Source organism: Barbatula barbatula, assembly GCF_947034865.1.
Source record: "Barbatula barbatula genome assembly, chromosome: 6".
Lineage (NCBI taxonomy): Eukaryota > Metazoa > Chordata > Actinopteri > Cypriniformes > Nemacheilidae > Barbatula > Barbatula barbatula.
In genome coordinates, this window is record NC_136765.1 from 266,688 (window position 1) to 284,140 (window position 17,453).

General features: G+C 42.4%; 3 protein-coding genes across 3 annotated transcripts; 1 reads left to right on the forward strand and 2 right to left on the reverse strand.

The window, feature by feature from the left end:
• Nucleotides 1-117: 117 nt before the first annotated feature.
• Nucleotides 118-7,451, reverse strand: asb2b (ankyrin repeat and SOCS box containing 2b). The gene is made up of 8 exons (XM_079458144.1): nt 7,052-7,451; nt 4,695-4,807; nt 4,414-4,569; nt 4,082-4,327; nt 2,553-2,724; nt 1,313-1,877; nt 957-1,110; nt 118-820 (listed from the first exon to the last, which is right to left on the reverse strand). The coding sequence occupies exons 1-8, from the start codon at nt 7,156-7,158 to the stop codon at nt 642-644; spliced, it is 1,692 nt and encodes a 563-aa protein (XP_079314270.1). The 5' UTR covers nt 7,159-7,451; the 3' UTR covers nt 118-641.
• Nucleotides 7,452-8,469: 1,018 nt separating this feature from the next.
• Nucleotides 8,470-12,869, forward strand: ccdc197 (coiled-coil domain containing 197). The gene is made up of 9 exons (XM_079458436.1): nt 8,470-8,643; nt 8,734-8,779; nt 8,849-9,025; nt 9,149-9,306; nt 9,403-9,485; nt 9,563-9,732; nt 9,958-10,068; nt 11,861-11,977; nt 12,048-12,869. The coding sequence occupies exons 1-9, from the start codon at nt 8,537-8,539 to the stop codon at nt 12,207-12,209; spliced, it is 1,131 nt and encodes a 376-aa protein (XP_079314562.1). The 5' UTR covers nt 8,470-8,536; the 3' UTR covers nt 12,210-12,869.
• ddx24 (DEAD (Asp-Glu-Ala-Asp) box helicase 24) lies at nt 12,641-17,445 on the reverse strand (the record flags this gene model as incomplete). The annotated part of the gene is made up of 8 exons (XM_079458608.1): nt 12,641-13,721; nt 13,826-13,955; nt 14,489-14,677; nt 14,741-14,816; nt 14,895-15,422; nt 15,500-15,653; nt 16,529-16,861; nt 16,941-17,445. 8 exons carry the CDS (start codon nt 17,443-17,445, stop codon nt 13,483-13,485), a joined length of 2,154 nt encoding a protein of 717 aa, XP_079314734.1. The 3' UTR covers nt 12,641-13,482.
• Between the last annotated feature and the right edge of the window lie 8 nt (nt 17,446-17,453).

Below are 17,453 nucleotides of genomic sequence, written 5' to 3' on the forward strand. Positions count from 1 at the left end.
TTTTTGTAGATGTTTTTCTATGACACCAATAATCCAGTTCATTAAAACGATTGAATATTTGACGGCTCATGAGAGGATCTTTGTGTATGATAACAAACAACACATCCACATCCCAGTCAAGATGAGGAGAAAATCCTTCACGTTTGTGTTTATCCAGTGATCAAACTCAACAATATAAGTCATAAAAACAGTTCAGTATAAATAATAAAGCTAAAAAACACACAGCAGCACAAACATTTCATGGGTCCAGCACTTAAAGGGACAGTTCACCCAAACAAGAAAAATCTATAGTTGTTCCAAACCTAAATTAGCCTACGTGTAGTTGTTTGGTTGAACACAGAGAAAGATATTTGGAAGAATGCTCATAACCAAACAGTTCTCAGACCCCATTGACTCCCATCGTAGGAATAAATACAATGATAGTCCCAGAACTGTTATATCTTCTTTGGTGCTCAACAGAACAAAAACATATTTCTTTTCTATATGGGAGTCAATGGACAGTTTGGTTATAAGCATTCTTCCAAATGTCTTTCTCTGTGGTCATCAGAACAAATATATTATTGCAGTTATTATCATGACAGAATGTTTATTTTTTGGTGAAGTATCACAGGTCTTTTTTCAGTATTAATTCTTGTTTAAATTCAGATACAGAGATGCGTGTGTGTGTGTGTCCGTGTGCTGGATGGTGTAGCTTGTAGAGCACACACGTAGCGTAACATTGGGTTGGGAAGCGGCAGTGTGTTTACAGAGGAAAGACGGGGAGTTCCCATCTGCTCTCGGATCTTCAGCCGACAGAGGTGCATCAGCGGCCGGGGGGATGCTGAAACACAGAATATCATCACAATGACGATACATATATCATTCCTACTGTAATAAGATGTCAGTTGAGCGTAAATGAAACTCAACAAAACCATTAGATGATTTAACACTGGATGTTTATTATAGATGACACTCACATGTTTTCTCTTTAATGGTGAGCCACTCGTGATTCCTCTGCAGAAGTGCTCTGATCCGACTACACATCTGAACATTTCCTACATAATCCAAGAGTAAATGGATGACAGTGCCGGCTCTTTGACTCCAGGACGACGAGCACATCCATTCACAAAACTGACAGTAAAAAAGAAGTTTGTCAAGAAGAGATGAGTCCAATCGCTCAAACTGTAACGAACATGTAATAAGACATGAAAGCAAAAGCATATTTGGCGTGATGTCCGAGGGGAGAGCTCGGAATTTGCCCCTCCTCCTCGACGGTGACAAATATCAGTAAACTTCATTTAATAAGAAGAAATAATGACTATTAAAGTAATACCTTCACGCTTGGTTTTGTGCAGACAAGACTTCTTTGGCTTGTGTTGACTGGTGTGAAGTGAATCGGAGGCCAATTGTCGTCCATGTGACGTTCATCACATTTAAAACAGCTCTGAGCATCACAGCCATGGTCCAGCAGATAGTGCAGAACGTCCAGATGTGAAGTATACAGCAATACTCCTGGAAAATCAGTGCACGGGTCTGAGGGACGAGCGTTGACATCTGCTCTGTGTTCTACGAGTAAAGCGACGCTCTTCAAACATTCGTGACGTACGGCGAGCATCAGCGGGCTGAGGGGATCTGTGTTGGGATCGGCTCCGGCGTTCAGCAACATGGCAGCCGTCTGCGTGTTTCCCGCGGCGATGGCGCAGTACAGAGCGGTGACGCGACGGTCGGGGAACACAGATGAGCGTTCATCAGAGAGTCTGGTGTTGACGTCACAGCCCGATTCGATGAGTAATCTGACGATGTCCCGCCGGTCGTGCTCCGCTGCCACATGCAGGGGTGAGATGCCGCTCTGTCGAATCTTTGCCCGGCTGCTGATGGGCATCAATAAGGACACAATCCTAGAAAGAACATCACAACAACCTTCTGAACGATTCTCCTCCTTTGGATGAAGTTTACTTGATTTTATTGTCAACATTAAACATTAAAATGATGAACGGAGTAGCTGGTGCAGTTTTGGAGCTGTCAGACAGCACACTTCGCTGGGTTCATTTTCAAAATAATCACAAACAAACTCAAATATTTCATATATAAGTAAGGGATAATCTACAGCTAGCCGTGGAGGCCAAGAACCACCCGAGGTAAAGCGGAGTCTAGCCGTGGTTTATCCCGCTTATATCATGGTTATTGGCCAAGTTAAAGCTGTTATTGATGTTTACAGTGTAGCTTTAGATCAAACCCTCAGTTCATTTCAAATGTAATCAAACTGACTGGAGCTACCCGTGCAATAAAGGGTTTTAATGCACACCCTCCAGCCAATCAGAATACAGTATTCAAATACAGACCATGGTATAATAATCAATATCATTTGAATTAGATTGAGACTACATTACCCAGAAACCCATCCGTGGTAAATCATACAGTAACAGCAGAGTTTTCTAACCTTGTGGGGACAGTTCCTCCATGAGGAAACAACTACTAAATGATGTTTCCTTGAAATATTTGTGTGATGGGTCGGTTTAGTGAGGAAAAGTCCCCATAAAGTGTGTGTGTGTGTGTGTCAGACGGATGCTTACTGTGTGTGTCCGTGCTGGGTGGCCACGTGTAGAGGCAGAAGTCCTTCACGTGATGTGGTGTTGGCATCAGCGTGATGTTGCAGTAAAACCTTCACAGCATCTGTGTGTCCGTGTCTACAAGCTTCGCTCAGAGCAGTGTTTCCATCACACGACAGAAGATTCACACCAGCACCTGCACAACACAACACATCTACAGCCGATCTTTCTACTGATGAAGAACTCAAGAAATGAAACCAGTCGCGGCGCTACCATTGGGCCCGGGTGGGCCTGGGCCCACCCATTTTAGGTCTGGGCCCGCCCATTTTCACCCAGGCCGAGGAAAGCTTTCAGCGGCTAAGAGAACCTTCTACCCCACGTGTGGACTCTTAAGCCCGCCCACAGGCTGCATCGTCACCAGCTAGTGATCCAATGAAATGAATGACGTTGGCGCGCAAGCTTTTCAAGCAAGCTCAATGAATGAAAAAGAGAAGAAAAAAAAAGAAGAAAAACTAGCCGCTACTTTCTTCTTTTTTTTTCTTCTCTCTTTTTTTCTGTAGCCTAGCCAATTTTTTCTTTGCACACGGTAGCTATGAAACGCAAAGCAAAGCAGCTTATTTTCATTTAATTTCAGTAAGAAACGCTCCGAGGAGCAGGAGGAGGAAACTCCTGCCATAAGTAATGCGGTTAGTGACCAGCTACCATCCTGCTCGGCCGCCCTCTCTCCATCAAGTCCTGAATGTAAACCGACGTGTATTAATGAAATTGATATGGCAATGAACACGTTGATCCTCTTGTTTTGCTCTGGCAAATTGCGCAAACTGAGGCTAAATGGGTTGTGCCAGTTTTAGCTGAATCAAATCTAAATAAGTGACGACATGGCAACCACTCGCGCGAACATTCTGTCTCAACAATGTGTCCCAAACCGCGTAGTACTGAAATGTGCGCGTCGTTTAATATCTACTTCTGGTCGCCTGGTGGAAGTATGTTTTTCCTGAATACGATGGTAACTACATCGAGTGCAAACCCCTGCAGCGTTGGAAACTTCGGGATTTCAATTCTAAGGTGATTTCAGATCACTGCGACTTTCGGAAGATTTGCGTGGCTTTCAACCGATCGGCTGAGGGGGGGAGTTGGTAACGCACACACACAAGCGACGCGCTGTTATTGTACAGGATAGTTCGGGTCTTCCTCGGGTCAATTAAGCAAAACAATGTTTACTTTATATTACCCGAGACCCGAAGACACTAATAATATACCCGACCCGTGTCCGAAGCTCCCGTGAATCTTTTAGACCCGAACCCGCTCGGGTCTCGGGCCGGACCTCGGGTTTTCGGATCTAAGTGGACCCGTATGAGTGGACCTCTAGTCCAAAGCGCTGAAAGGAGATAAAGCGGAACCCGTTTTTTGGGCTTATTTTAACTGGACCATCCATTTTTCTGGAGGCCCACCTACAATCGAAATCCTGGCGCCGCTACTGAATGAAACCCAAAGCTTTATTAAACATTCTGCTTGTCCCTTGATGAATATTCTGATTAATACTGTCTCAGTACCGTTTCTGATCAGACAGGTAAGAGTTGGTGTCCGTCCGTATCGTGCCGCCTCTATTAACGGTGTGATGTCATCAGCGCTACGGGCGTCTATAGATGCTCCGGCCTTCAGTAGCGTCTCGCAGAGCTCAGTGTTGTCTCGTCTCGCAGTCTCATGTAGAGCTGTCCAGCCTCGATGACATCGCTGGTTTACTGACGCCCCAAATGCCAGGAGAAGCTTGACAGAGCTGACACACTCCTTCTCACACGCTGAGCAACATCATCACCGTAAAACACAAATACACCACACGAATGATCTCATGACGCATCCGAACAGTGCGATGTGCTGAACCAACCTTCGTAAAGCGGCGTCTCTTTGTTTTTGTTGCAGATATCAGGATCCGCTCCGGCTTCTAGAAGAAACCTCGCACAGTCCAAGTGTCCGGCGTGAACGGCCAGCTGGAGAGGCGTCTGTTCGTGTAGCGTGCGCTTATCTACACACGTGTGCCGAGCTGATCATGTAATAACGGGTCATTATTTCACAAGATTACTGTAAATGACCAATCATGCAGAAGCTCAACCTGTTTGACAACTTCAGAAGGATTTACACCGCAAAGGTTCATGGATGTGTTTGTACCTTTCAGCAGAGCCCGAAGAGCATCGGCGTGACCGCCATGAGCCGCTTCATGAAGATCCGTCCAGTCCTCTGATGATGTGACATCATCTGCTGCTCGCACTGCACAAATCAATCTGCAGGAGAAAATACATCCACATCACATCAGACAGTTCACATCTGTTTGTATAGACCTCTTCACAAAGATTTCAGGTCCAGTACAAATCCTGCTGTATAATGCTGCATTCAAGCAGTGTGTTTGTCCTTAATAGAGATCATCCTCCACACTACAATATATATGATGTGTGTTTGTTCTTCATCCTCCTCACTACAATATATATGATGTGTGTTTGTTCTTCATCCTCCTCACTACAATATATATGATGTGTGTTTGTCCTTCATCCTCCACACTACAATATATATGATGTGTGTTTGTTCTTCATCCTCCACACTACAATATATATGATGTGTGTTTGTTCTTCATCCTCCACACTACAATATATATGATGTGTGTTTGTTCTTCATCCTCCACACTACAATATATATGATGTGTGTTTGTTCTTCATCCTCCACACTACAATATATATGATGCGTGTTTGTTCTTCATCCTCCACACTACAATATATATGATGCGTGTTTGTCCTTCATCCTCCACACTACAATATATATGATGCGTGTTTGTCCTTCATCCTCCACACTACAATATATATGATGCGTGTTTGTTCTTCATCCTCCACACTACAATATATATGATGCGTGTTTGTTCTTCATCCTCCACACTACAATATATATGATGTGTGTTTGTTCTTCATCCTCCTCACTACAATATATATGATGTGTGTTTGTTCTTCATCCTCCACACTACAATATATATGATGTGTGTTTGTTCTTCATCCTCCACACTACAATATATATGATGTGTGTTTGTTCTTCATCCTCCACACTACAATATATATGATGTGTGTTTGTTCTTCATCCTCCACACTACAATATATATGATGTGTGTTTGTTCTTCATCCTCCACACTACAATATATATGATGTGTGTTTGTTCTTCATCCTCCTCACTACAATATATATGATGTGTGTTTGTTCTTCATCCTCCACACTACAATATATATGATGTGTGTTTGTTCTTCATCCTCCACACTACAATATATATGATGTGTGTTTGTTCTTCATCCTCCACACTACAATATATATGATGTGTGTTTGTTCTTCATCCTCCACACTACAATATATATGATGTGTGTTTGTTCTTCATCCTCCTCACTACAATATATATGATGTGTGTTTGTTCTTCATCCTCCACACTACAATATATATGATGCGTGTTTGTTCTTCATCCTCCACACTACAATATATATGATGCGTGTTTGTTCTTCATCCTCCTCACTACAATATATATGATGCGTGTTTGTTCTTCATCCTCCACACTACAATATATATGATGTGTGTTTGTTCTTCATCCTCCACACTACAATATATATGATGTGTGTTTGTTCTTCATCCTCCTCACTACAATATATATGATGTGTGTTTGTTCTTCATCCTCCTCACTACAATATATATGATGTGTGTTTGTTCTTCATCCTCCACACTACAATATATATGATGTGTGTTTGTCCTTCATCCTCCACACTACAATATATATGATGTGTGTTTGTTCTTCATCCTCCACACTACAATATATATGATGTGTGTTTGTTCTTCATCCTCCTCACTACAATATATATGATGCGTGTTTGTTCTTCATCCTCCACACTACAATATATATGATGTGTGTTTGTTCTTCATCCTCCTCACTACAATATATATGATGTGTGTTTGTCCTTCATCCTCCACACTACAATATATATGATGCGTGTTTGTTCTTCATCCTCCACACTACAATATATATGATGTGTGTTTGTTCTTCATCCTCCACACTACAATATATATGATGTGTGTTTGTTCTTCATCCTCCACACTACAATATATATGATGTGTGTTTGTTCTTCATCCTCCACACTACAATATATATGATGTGTGTTTGTTCTTCATCCTCCACACTACAATATATATGATGTGTGTTTGTTCTTCATCCTCCACACTACAATATATATGATGTGTGTTTGTCCTTCATCCTCCACACTACAATATATATGATGTGTGTTTGTGTGGTAAAGAGTGAAACCCGTGACCGTCCACTATAAATAACTACAGAAACGCGTCACATTTAAATCCCGAGCCGCTTGATGTCCTCATACAGTCGAATTAAAACCACACGTGAAAGTCATTTTAACCCGACCGTGAGAAATCTGACGTGCCGTGTAAACGCAGATCTGGGTCGGAATTCTCTAATAATACTAATAATAATAAAAGAGTGAATGAAAGACTCACCGCGTGTCGTGGCGGTTTGCTGCTCGCTCACTTGATGTTGTTTTGTTTCGTTTCGTGTTATTTGATCGAAATAAAGATAAATATTCCGCGTAACTGAATCGTGTCATTGTGTCGCGCAGCGCGTGCAGAGACAAAGAGACGTCGATGAAGAGTCGCGCGAGCGCTCAGCTGTCCGTGGGTTAATTTTAGCTTTGCCTGACATTACCATATTTGTCTAGCCCACTCACAACCCACTCAACCGGCTTCAAGTCTCTGGATGTGGTCGTCATGACAGAATTCTGCTGAGGTGTTTTGTTAAAAGTTCCTGATAACAGGGAAACGCGCTGAATGTCAGAATAAGTGACCGGACCGGTTCCGTGTGTGCGACGGACTCCACATGTGTGCTCTCTCATTCCACAATAAACATGCTTTCAAAAGAGAGAGAGAGAGGGAGGGGCTGCCAGCTGTTCGTGCATGTGTACATAGATCAGTTCACGCCACGCGTGTTCATGTCACAGATCAATGACCCTAACCCATCGCATGGGTATATAAACAGGACGTCATGTATGTAATGTCGGACTATGCATTGTAATGTAGTTGTTTTCCCAGTTTTTAATGTAAACATCACCGAGTGTGTGAATGTGATGCTGAAGCCTTTTATGGACAATACAGCACAGCTCTCCATTCACGCGCACACACACACGCACACACACACACACACACACACACACACACACACACACACACACACACACACACACACACACACACACATAGGGTTTACATGTTTTATAGGGACTTTCTAGAGTAACACAATCATTTTTATTTTACTGTCCAAACTGTATGTTGTATCCTCTAACGATCACACAACACAAACCTCATGCTGCATTCTCTGTTTTAGTTTGATTTATAAGCTGTCTTCCCCAATACGAGGTCCACAATTACTATTAGCCTACAGTATTTATATATATATGGCAGAATATAAGTGCACCAAAATTAACATAGTTTTAAAAACCTCGGTGACTGTAACAAAACATGGTTTTAAAAACATGGATACTAGAGAAAAACATGTTGGCCAATAGTAACAATGCATCAACAAAAAACTGCACTTTTACCTCAAAATCACGCCTCATTTTTGTAAGATAGCTTTCCTGTATCTCGATCAGTGTTTATTGTGTTAACAACTCAAGGTTGTGTGTTGGATCTCAGGGGATTACAGATTTGCAGACGTTTATATCCGCGTGTTTTTGAAAGACTACACGTGCTCTCGGTGTTGTGTATACTATCGTATGTCAGACTAACCCATTCTGAAGAACACAAGTGTCATTTCACGTGAAAAACGTCCATTTCGACTTCTGCGCACACTGATATAACATCAAAATATCGCGAGAGCGGTTCGACATGACAGCAGCGGAACGTCACGACGCGTTTCTGTTGTGTTCGTTGCGGTTACCTAGCAACATCTGCGCGTTTTCTTCCGTCGGGTTTAAAGCTGCTAATGTAAAGATGGATCAAATCTCTTTACCTGTTCTGACGAACGATGACTCACATAAAAAGCTGAAAGTAGAAAACAGAAGGAAAAACATCTTTGTAACGCAGTCGGGCGAGCTCGGGTAGAGCTTTCTCTGTTTTAATACGATGATGTTTCATGAGTGTAGATAGTGAAGGTAAAAGCTCATTGACTTGTGAACTGTTTTCCACAGAGAGCAAAACACAGAGCAGATGAAACACATCCCTGTGATAACAGAGGTATGACAGTGTGCTGTGTCTCGGTCAGATCTTCAGTATGTGATGTGATGTATTAATGCTGTTCTGTAGTGTTCCAGCAGGGTCCTGGAGACCGGTGTCAACACACTGCAGGCAACACTGCTGCTGAAGAAACAGGTGGACATGAATGACGCGCACAGAACACTTCTGGACAAACGGCATCAGTTTAAAGGGGTCATGCAGATCCTGCAGCAGAGAAGAGCAGATTTACAACACAGACAGCTGGAGGTGAAAACAAAAAAAACACGAAACACATCAATGGTCAATGATCACATGACGCTCCAGACTGGTCACTGAATATGGTTATTTGATCAGTCCCGGATCCTAAAAACATGATTATTTCTTGTCCAGACAAAACAAAGAGCAGCAAAATTTGAGAAATTCGTAGAAGAAAACGAGATGAAACGTCGGCGTGCCTTGAAGAAATTCCTGCAGGAGAAACATCAGAATGAATGTAAAGAAAAGGAGAAAGCTGAACTTTCAACACAACTGGAACAGTTACAAGCGAGGTGACTGAACCCTGCAGACTTTAACACTCGTACATTCAAAACACAAGAAGGGCAAACCAATTTCATTACCTGTGTGTGTTAATCAATGTTCTACAGGCGACTTTATTTACAAGAGCGGGTGAAGAAATATACGATTTTCGAAGAGTTTCTGTTGAAGGTTCTTCAGATACTTCCAGACAGTAAGTCCAGACATGTGATTAAATGAATGTGTTTATTTCTCTGTTTATTGTTTTCATGCGGTTTGAATCTCATGCAGACTATCAAGGCTATGGAACAGATTTAGTGACGCCAATAATCAGACGTCATGAGACGCTTTCCACCTCACGCCAGGAGCTTCTGAAGCAGTCAACCTCTCTGACGGAAGAGCTTAAAACAAACCAACACCACCTCGACGCTCTCAAACAACAACACACCACATACAAACTTGTACGGCACAAACACTATGATACACACTCATTATGACGATGAGCCACAAAATGTACAAGCAAATCTTTCTGTGCTGGAACAGCAACCGTTCAGTAGAAGCATCATCCATGTGACACGGCCCTTCAAGAACTCACCATCTTTATTAAAGCAAACATTCTGAGCTTACCTCAATCAACACAGATTATAAATGTGATGATCACAAACTCTTTATTATTCTTGATGTAGATGAGTAACCAGAAGTTAACAGAACTGCAGACACAGTTGGATGAAATAAAAGAGAAGAAGAAACAGCAGGAGATGAAGCTGCAGAGGAGTGTGGGTCAATCCAGAGATCAGGTGTGTAAAGCATTCCTCAAACAACCCAACTACAACATATACAGTGGGTACGGAAAGTATTCAGACCCCCTTAAATGTTTCACTCTTTGTTATATTGCAGCCATTTGCTAAAATCATTTAAGTTGATTTTTTTCTCATTAATGTACGCACAGCACCCCGTATTGACAGAAAAACACAGATTTAATGACATTTTTGCAGATTTATTAAAAAAGAAAAACTGAAATAGCACATAGTCCTTAGTATTCAGACCCTCTGCTGTGACACTCATATATTTAACTCAGGTGCTGTCAATTTCTTCTGATCATCCTTGAGATGGTTCTACACCTTCATTTGAGTCCAGCTGTGTTTGATTATACTGATCGGACTTGTTTAGGAAAGCCACACATCTGTCTATATAAGACCTTACAGCTCACAGTGCATGTCAGAGCAACTGAGAATCATGAGGTCAAAGGAACTGCCTGAAGAGCTCAGAGACAGAATTGTGGCAAGGCACCGATCTGACCAAGGTTACAAAAACATTAAGGTTCCTAAGAGCACAGTGGCCTCCGTAATCCTTAAATGGAAGATGTTTGTGACGACCAGAACCCTTCCTAGAGCTGGCCATCCGGCCAAACTGAGCTATCGGGGGAGAGAGGTAAAGAAGAACCCAAAGATCACTGTGGCTGAGCGCCAGACATGCAGTCGGGAGAAAGTTGTAGAAAGTCAACCATCACTGCAGCCCTCCACCAGTCGGGGCTTTATGGCAGAGTGGCCCAACGGAAGCCTCTCCTAAATCTAAGACACATGAAAGCCAGCACGGAGTTTGCTAAAAAAACACCTGAAGGACTCCAAGATAGTAAGAAATAAGATCCTCTGGTCTGATGACACCAAGATAGAACTTTGTGGCCTTAATTCTAAGCGCTCTGTGTGGAGAGAACCAGGCACTGCTCATCACCTGTCCAATACAGTCCCAACAGTGAAGCGTGGTGGTGGTGGCAGCATCATGCTGTGGGGGTGTTTTTCAGCTCCAGGGACAGGACGACTGGTTGCAATCGAGGGAACGATGAATGCGGCCAAGTACAGGCATATCCTGGACCAAAACCTTCTCCAGAGTGCTCAAGACCTCAGACTGGGCCGAAGGTTCACCTTCCAACAAGACAATGACCCTAAGCCCATAGCTAAAATAACGAAGGAGTGGCTTCACAACAACTCTGTGACTGTTCTTGAATGGCCCAGCCAGAGCCCTGACTTAAACCCAACGTTTACAATCCAACCTGACAGAACTGGAGAGGATCTGCGACGAGGAATGGCAAAGGATCCCCAAATCCAGGTGTGAAAAACTTGTTGCATCTTTCTGGGGTGCTGTGTGAACATTAATGAGAAAAAAATGAACTTAAATGATTTTAGCAAATGGCTGCAATATAACAAAGAGTGAAAAATTTAAGGGGGTCTGAATACTTTCCGTACCCACTGTATAACATTATAAAAGCGTATTTAGTGTTTGAGAAATGATCTATAAAATCAAATAAGTCTGTTTCTAGAATACATTTTGTAAATGAGGCCGCAGCTGTGGCATGAGGGCGAGTGAATCTTTTTGTTTCGAGTTAACTTGAACTGTTTTAAGAGCTTAGATCTGTTCTTAAACACATCTCTAGACTTCATAAGTAAAGAGTTATGCATGATATGAAACGTTTTGCACTCTTTCAGCTGATGAAGTTTGAAATGATGTAATGTTATGAAAGCTTTGGTTAGACCATATGAAGCACATGGACTGGTTTAGTGTTGTGGTTTCTTCGTGTGAATGGTGTGACAGGTGGAGGAGATGGGCAATATATTCATGGCTGTAAGGAATCTTGGAGAGCAGTGTTATCTGAATCACTATGGACCTTTAGATGTCATGGACACGATGACTATGATGGACATGATAAAGGTATGACAGCACTGATGTTGACTCTTGCGTGTGAAACATCACAAACATTCTTCTTCACACACTTTTGAAGGAATTCATTATGGAGAAAGCAGACCTGGAGAAAAGAGCCATGAGACTCACAGACACCAGTTCAGGAACACCAGTAAAACAAACTTCCAGTAAAATCCCCATGAAGAGCTCCAGTAAGGGCAGCAGCAGAACCACACTGAAGATCCCTCAGAGGGAGAAATAAATCACCACAATACATTTTTATAATTACTTTATGTTGTGGATCATGGGACATTCTCACCAAAACACTGAAACATCATGGATGTAAAGATTTTAATTATAAAACATCAGTAACACAATTTTTTTTATTTCTGTAAAGTATTTAAATGTTTTTCTGCTGTAACGGTAAGTCAAATTAAAACATTTGAAAAGAACAATCTACTAGATGTTCTCCAATGACGAAAACATTATTGAAAGAATGTTAATGTATAATGAAGAAATAGTGAAAGATGTCCACGACTGATTCTCATACTCCGTAACAATTTAAAATGACTGTTTACGCACACACAAAGATATTAACATGAAAGTTTGATATGTGAACACGCACATCTCCCAGTACCTTTCAAATGGCTTCCAGGTTAACAGATGACTTTAGATTTATCTAGTTAAAAACTTGATATTCTCTTCTTGTCAGACTTTTTCATTCTCATTACCGATACTGGTGGTATTTACATGTATAATTTCTAGTAAAATGTCATGTCTTATGATTTATAAAAACCTGTTTAAGCTTTGCTTTGTTAAGTTCAACATGCTATGGGATTGACGGTTTAAAAAGTTACTGTACTGTTAATCTTTTTTTCAATACTAATAAAAACGGTCAGTTAAAAGTTTTCATTAATGCATTTAAATATGTCATACTTTGTTTTTAAAGCATGCTGAAGCGAGTGTTTTTAAGAAATTTTGAAAGCAAGATTTCATGAGAATCACCCAAACGACAATTTGGTCATTCATTTGGAATTTCATTAAAAACATGCCAATAAATCTATAGCCCAGTGTGCTGCTTCATATACTGTTGAAGTCATCAGAAACAAATGTTTTTACTTGAAACTTGATTAGACCCTGATAAGATTTGACACCTAAAAAATGGAGCAAAACTTATACAATTAAACAAAATACATTTATTTTCAATTTCCAGTCATTCTCTAGCACTGGACATGACGCAGATTTGACAACAGCGCCACCCACTGACACACCCTGACATCATTTAACTGGACTTAATGCCATAAAGATGACATAACCAGCATCAACAATTTGCTTTAAAAACACTTATTTGCAGAGAATGTTAACAGCTTTGGTAATTAAACGGAGTTAAATCGCTGAAAACATATTTAAGTTTTGATAATGACAGAAATGTATTAAGAGAGCTTTAAAAGTTGAGGAAAAATAGAATGCTGTGGCATCAAAAAGTAACATTTCATGTTTTATTCAGAGATATTGAGAAGTTATGAAAGCGCCCGTCAGTGTTTGTGTTTGCGCTGCGCTCGAGCGGTCTGTTTGTGATGAGTGAAGCTGGTTAACGCCGCAGTCGCCGTGGTGACGGGAGCTTGAGGCATCTGTGGTTTACCCATCTGTGTGGGGTATTTTGTCTTCATGTTGTTTCTGAAGACGGGTTGTGAGATCATCCGCTTCAGCTGCTTCTTCATCAGCTTCACTAACTTCTGCTGCTGTCTCTCATCATCTTCGTCTTTACCTCGTCCTGAAACACAGCAGCAGTTTAATCACAACACATCACCAAACATGCACGCTGTTGGGCTGAAATCATGAAACGCTGCTCTTCAGTTAGAACGGAGACGCTTGTACCCAACAGCAGTTCGTCCTCCACATCGATGTCCAGCGCTTCTGCTGCTTGCCTCACCCATGAATTGTGCTGCTTCTCTCGACTGTGGAAATATTCCATCTTCTCGATCTTTTGGGCCAAATTCACTAGTTCCTTTTAAAACACACACAATAACAAGCGTCTTAATATTTACACGTGTGTCGTAAAACAGCTTCGGGGTGAGCGTAATCATATCTGCAGGTGTGATTGACTTAAAGCTGCACAAAGAGCACCACAAGAGTGACTTGAAGAGCTTATTCACCCAAAATGAACTTCTCTCATCATTGACTCACGCTCAGCTTGTTCCAAACCTGTATGAATGTCTTTGAACTGCTGAACACACAGGAAGATATCTGGAAAATCGCCAGATCTCAACCCCATTGACTCTCATAGTATTTCTTTTCCCTAATATGGCAGTGAATGGTGGCTGAGATCAGTGTGTTCAGCAAAACAAAGAAAGTTTGGAACAATCTATGGGTGAGTTAATGATGACAGAATGTTCAATTGTGTGCGACGTATCCCTTTAAGCAGCTGTGCTTTGATGTCAAACACCGATCAGTGTTTTGGCGGCGGCGCACAAAGTCCAACACACCCAGACTTGACATTTTACACAGATTTTCAGTGAAATGAACAAAAACTCTGCGTACTTTAATGGCCGTCATGCACGTGGCCTCAATAGGGAACACAGGAAGGTCTTCGTCTTTCTCCAGAGTTCTGCAGATCTTCTTATAATTGATCAAATCATCAGGGCCAATCAGAAGCAAGCTGAGACCCTCTTTAGTGGCCCGAGCGGTGCGGCCGCTGCGGTGGACGTAAGTCTCAGATGTGCGAGGAACCTTAAGACACGAGAGCGTGAAAAACCATCGGCAGAAAAGAAACAGAAATCACATGAGTCGTACCTGATAGTGAATCACATGTTGAACGTTTGGAATATCGAGACCTCGCGCAGCCACATCTGTGGTGAGGAGAACACAACTGCAGGAGAGCAACAGATCAGTCAACACGCACACATGCACACCTGACTGACTGACTGAGTCATGAAAGTATTCTGACCTGTCCTTCTCGGCAAACTTCTCCAGATTCTTCAGTCGCTGTTTCTGGTGCATGTTAGCGTGCAGCGCAAGCGGGGAGCAGTCCAGGATCAGAAGCAGAGCATTCAGTCTTTTGATGCAGTCGATGCTGTTGGCGAACACCATGGTGCGTCCGGGATAACGCCGCAGGAAATAATACAGAGAAAAGTCTTTCTCCTCCTTGCTGCAGATGATCCGGGTCTCCGTCAGAGTCTCCACGGTGGCTTCTCTACGCGTCAGGTCGATGACTTTGGGTTTGTCTTTCATGCCCACTTTCTCCATGAGGAGCTGCAGTTTGCTGCTCTGCTCCGTCCTCCCGGCCGTCTTCTTCTTCTTCTTCTGCTGGTGCAGCCGCAGCGGCATACTGTGCACCATGGTCAGCGTGGCCGAGAAGATGAACGTCTGTCTCTTGGGATTGAACTGTGACGTGTTGAGCATCTCCAGCAGACTCTCCAGCTCGGAGAAGTGACCTTTCTCCACCATACGATCGGCTTCATCAATTACGAGACACCTGAGAACAGCCATTGGCTTTCTTTATGAAACACGCACGCAGGTGGAATGCAGGTGAGGTGAGGTGCAGTGACTTACCGCAGCTGTCTGAGCTTCTGCAGATGAGGGTGTCTCTCTTTGATCATCTCCCACAAACGGCCCGGCGTCGCTATGACGATCTCCGGTCTCCGCATCAACATCCGCTGCTGTTTCTGTGGCGCCATCCCACCAACAACGATAGCTGTTTTTATACCTGATGCGAAGAATGACAACGAAAACTAATGCGTGTACCATTACGATCACTCTTACAAATACTTTCTTGTACATCTTAAATTTTCTAATAGTTCAGTGCATGTGTTTCAGCTCAAGACAAGCTGAAGGAAGTCATTGTAATTGGACATTTGCTGATAAATGACTGGATTGCTCCTAGACTGCTGAACCAACGGCAGGAGGTGAAGGCACCGCGCCGCTATCTTGGTACGCCCAACTGACAAGAGAGCGCCATTGACCATCAAAAATAACCCCTTTTTCAGCTTATTAGATATACGATAAATTTGTGTTTAAATTAATTGTTACTTCTGATGTTCTCCAATGTTTATGTTTATTTTGGGCAGAATTGCGACGTATAGAAATCAGTGTACAGAAGGTGAGTGTGTATTGCGCACATGTTTAGAAACAAAGCTTCATGACTTAATGAACATATACAGCCTGTATTTAGATTTCAGAAGAAGCACGTTTGTCTTATGTTGAGGCGTTTCATGAGTCTGCCGATCTGACATGTGCGCTACTGTTACTCACTCTATATCTAATAAGACTTTAAATAATAAAATCATTTACATGCTTAAGACATTTGCGTTGTAAGAATGTACTGTGAGACTTAAGATATAAAAATGGGGACAGGTGACCGTGTTATCATTGATGGGTGTTGACTCCCTATTCATTTAATAGAACGTTCATTGCATTTTGATTTCCAAATGTTTTCAGTAAATGTAGTGAGGCGAGAGTTCTATATATACATTATATTTACATTTGCTCATTTAACAGACACTTTTATCCAAAACAAGCTATGATAGCATTCTTTACCCTTGAATACTGTATATACACCAGGCATTAAACATGTGAACAGACCTGTGAACTGAGCGACAGCATCGATGTGATGTTTCACCTGAACGGCCAGCTCTCTAGTGGGAGTGAGGATCAGACCGAGCAGCGGACGCTCATGTGTTTCTGTAACGCCGGCCGGCACACTTTCTTCATCATCATCATCTTTCACTGGAGCGTCGTCATCACACACATCATCATCACCATCATCATCATCATCGTCTGTCTGTACGCTGATCGACGGCAGGTTTATGCTCTCCACAAGCGTCTTTGCTTCCGGCTGCTCGTGCTCGGAGCCTTTCCTCCATTCTAGAATCATGTTGATCATGGGGATGGCAAAAGACAAAGTCTTGCCGCTGCCTGAGGGAGAAGAAACAAACACTGAAGTACAAGCAGAGAAGCGACAGCAGACCGTCTGTGAGATGAAAAGGTTTCTCACCCGTCTCAGCAGCTCCCAGAACATCTAAATGATCTCTGATGGCCGGTGGGATGGCCAGAGCTTGAATGGGAGTGGGTGCAGAAAAGCCCAGTTTACTGAGAGCTTTTAAAACCGCGTCAGGTACGAACAGATCTTTCCACGCAGACACGTCTGCATTTGGACTCACTGCGTCTGCGAGAGCTGCATTACTCCAGTTTTTGTTTTTGGATTTTTTGTTTTTAGACGGAGTGGTTCCTCCATCACCCTCGTCCGACCTCTTCACGTCACTCTCCTCTGAAAGCGCTTTCTTCTTTGTCTTCTTCTTACGCTTCTTCTTGTTCTCTTGTTTTGTCAGTGTGGCTGTTGTCTGTGGGTCCTGTGAGACATCTTCATCCTCTACAGACGCATCATCTGTGATGAGCTTCTTCTTCATCATCATCATTTCAGCTTCAGTATCATCAGTATCTTCAGCCTCCAGCTGCTCTTCATTGTGTTTTCTCTTTCTGTCTTTTCTAGGTTTCGTCATTTTCGTCA

Excerpts from the sequence above, each read along its gene's own strand:
- asb2b (XM_079458144.1), bottom strand. The coding sequence starts at position 7,158 with ATGACACGATTCAGTTACGCGGAATATTTATCTTTATTTCGATCAAAT. Across the intron at positions 1,878-2,552 it reads ACCCAGCACGGACACACACA|GATTGTGTCCTTATTGATGC; the intron begins GTAAGCATCCGT and ends TGTTCTTTCTAG. Across the intron at positions 1,111-1,312 it reads GCACAAAACCAAGCGTGAAG|TTTTGTGAATGGATGTGCTC; the intron begins GTATTACTTTAA and ends TTTTACTGTCAG.
- ccdc197 (XM_079458436.1), top strand. The coding sequence starts at position 8,537 with ATGGATCAAATCTCTTTACCTGTTCTGACGAACGATGACTCACATAAA. Across the intron at positions 8,644-8,733 it reads ACGCAGTCGGGCGAGCTCGG|AGAGCAAAACACAGAGCAGA; the intron begins GTAGAGCTTTCT and ends TGTTTTCCACAG. Across the intron at positions 11,978-12,047 it reads CTATGATGGACATGATAAAG|GAATTCATTATGGAGAAAGC; the intron begins GTATGACAGCAC and ends ACACTTTTGAAG.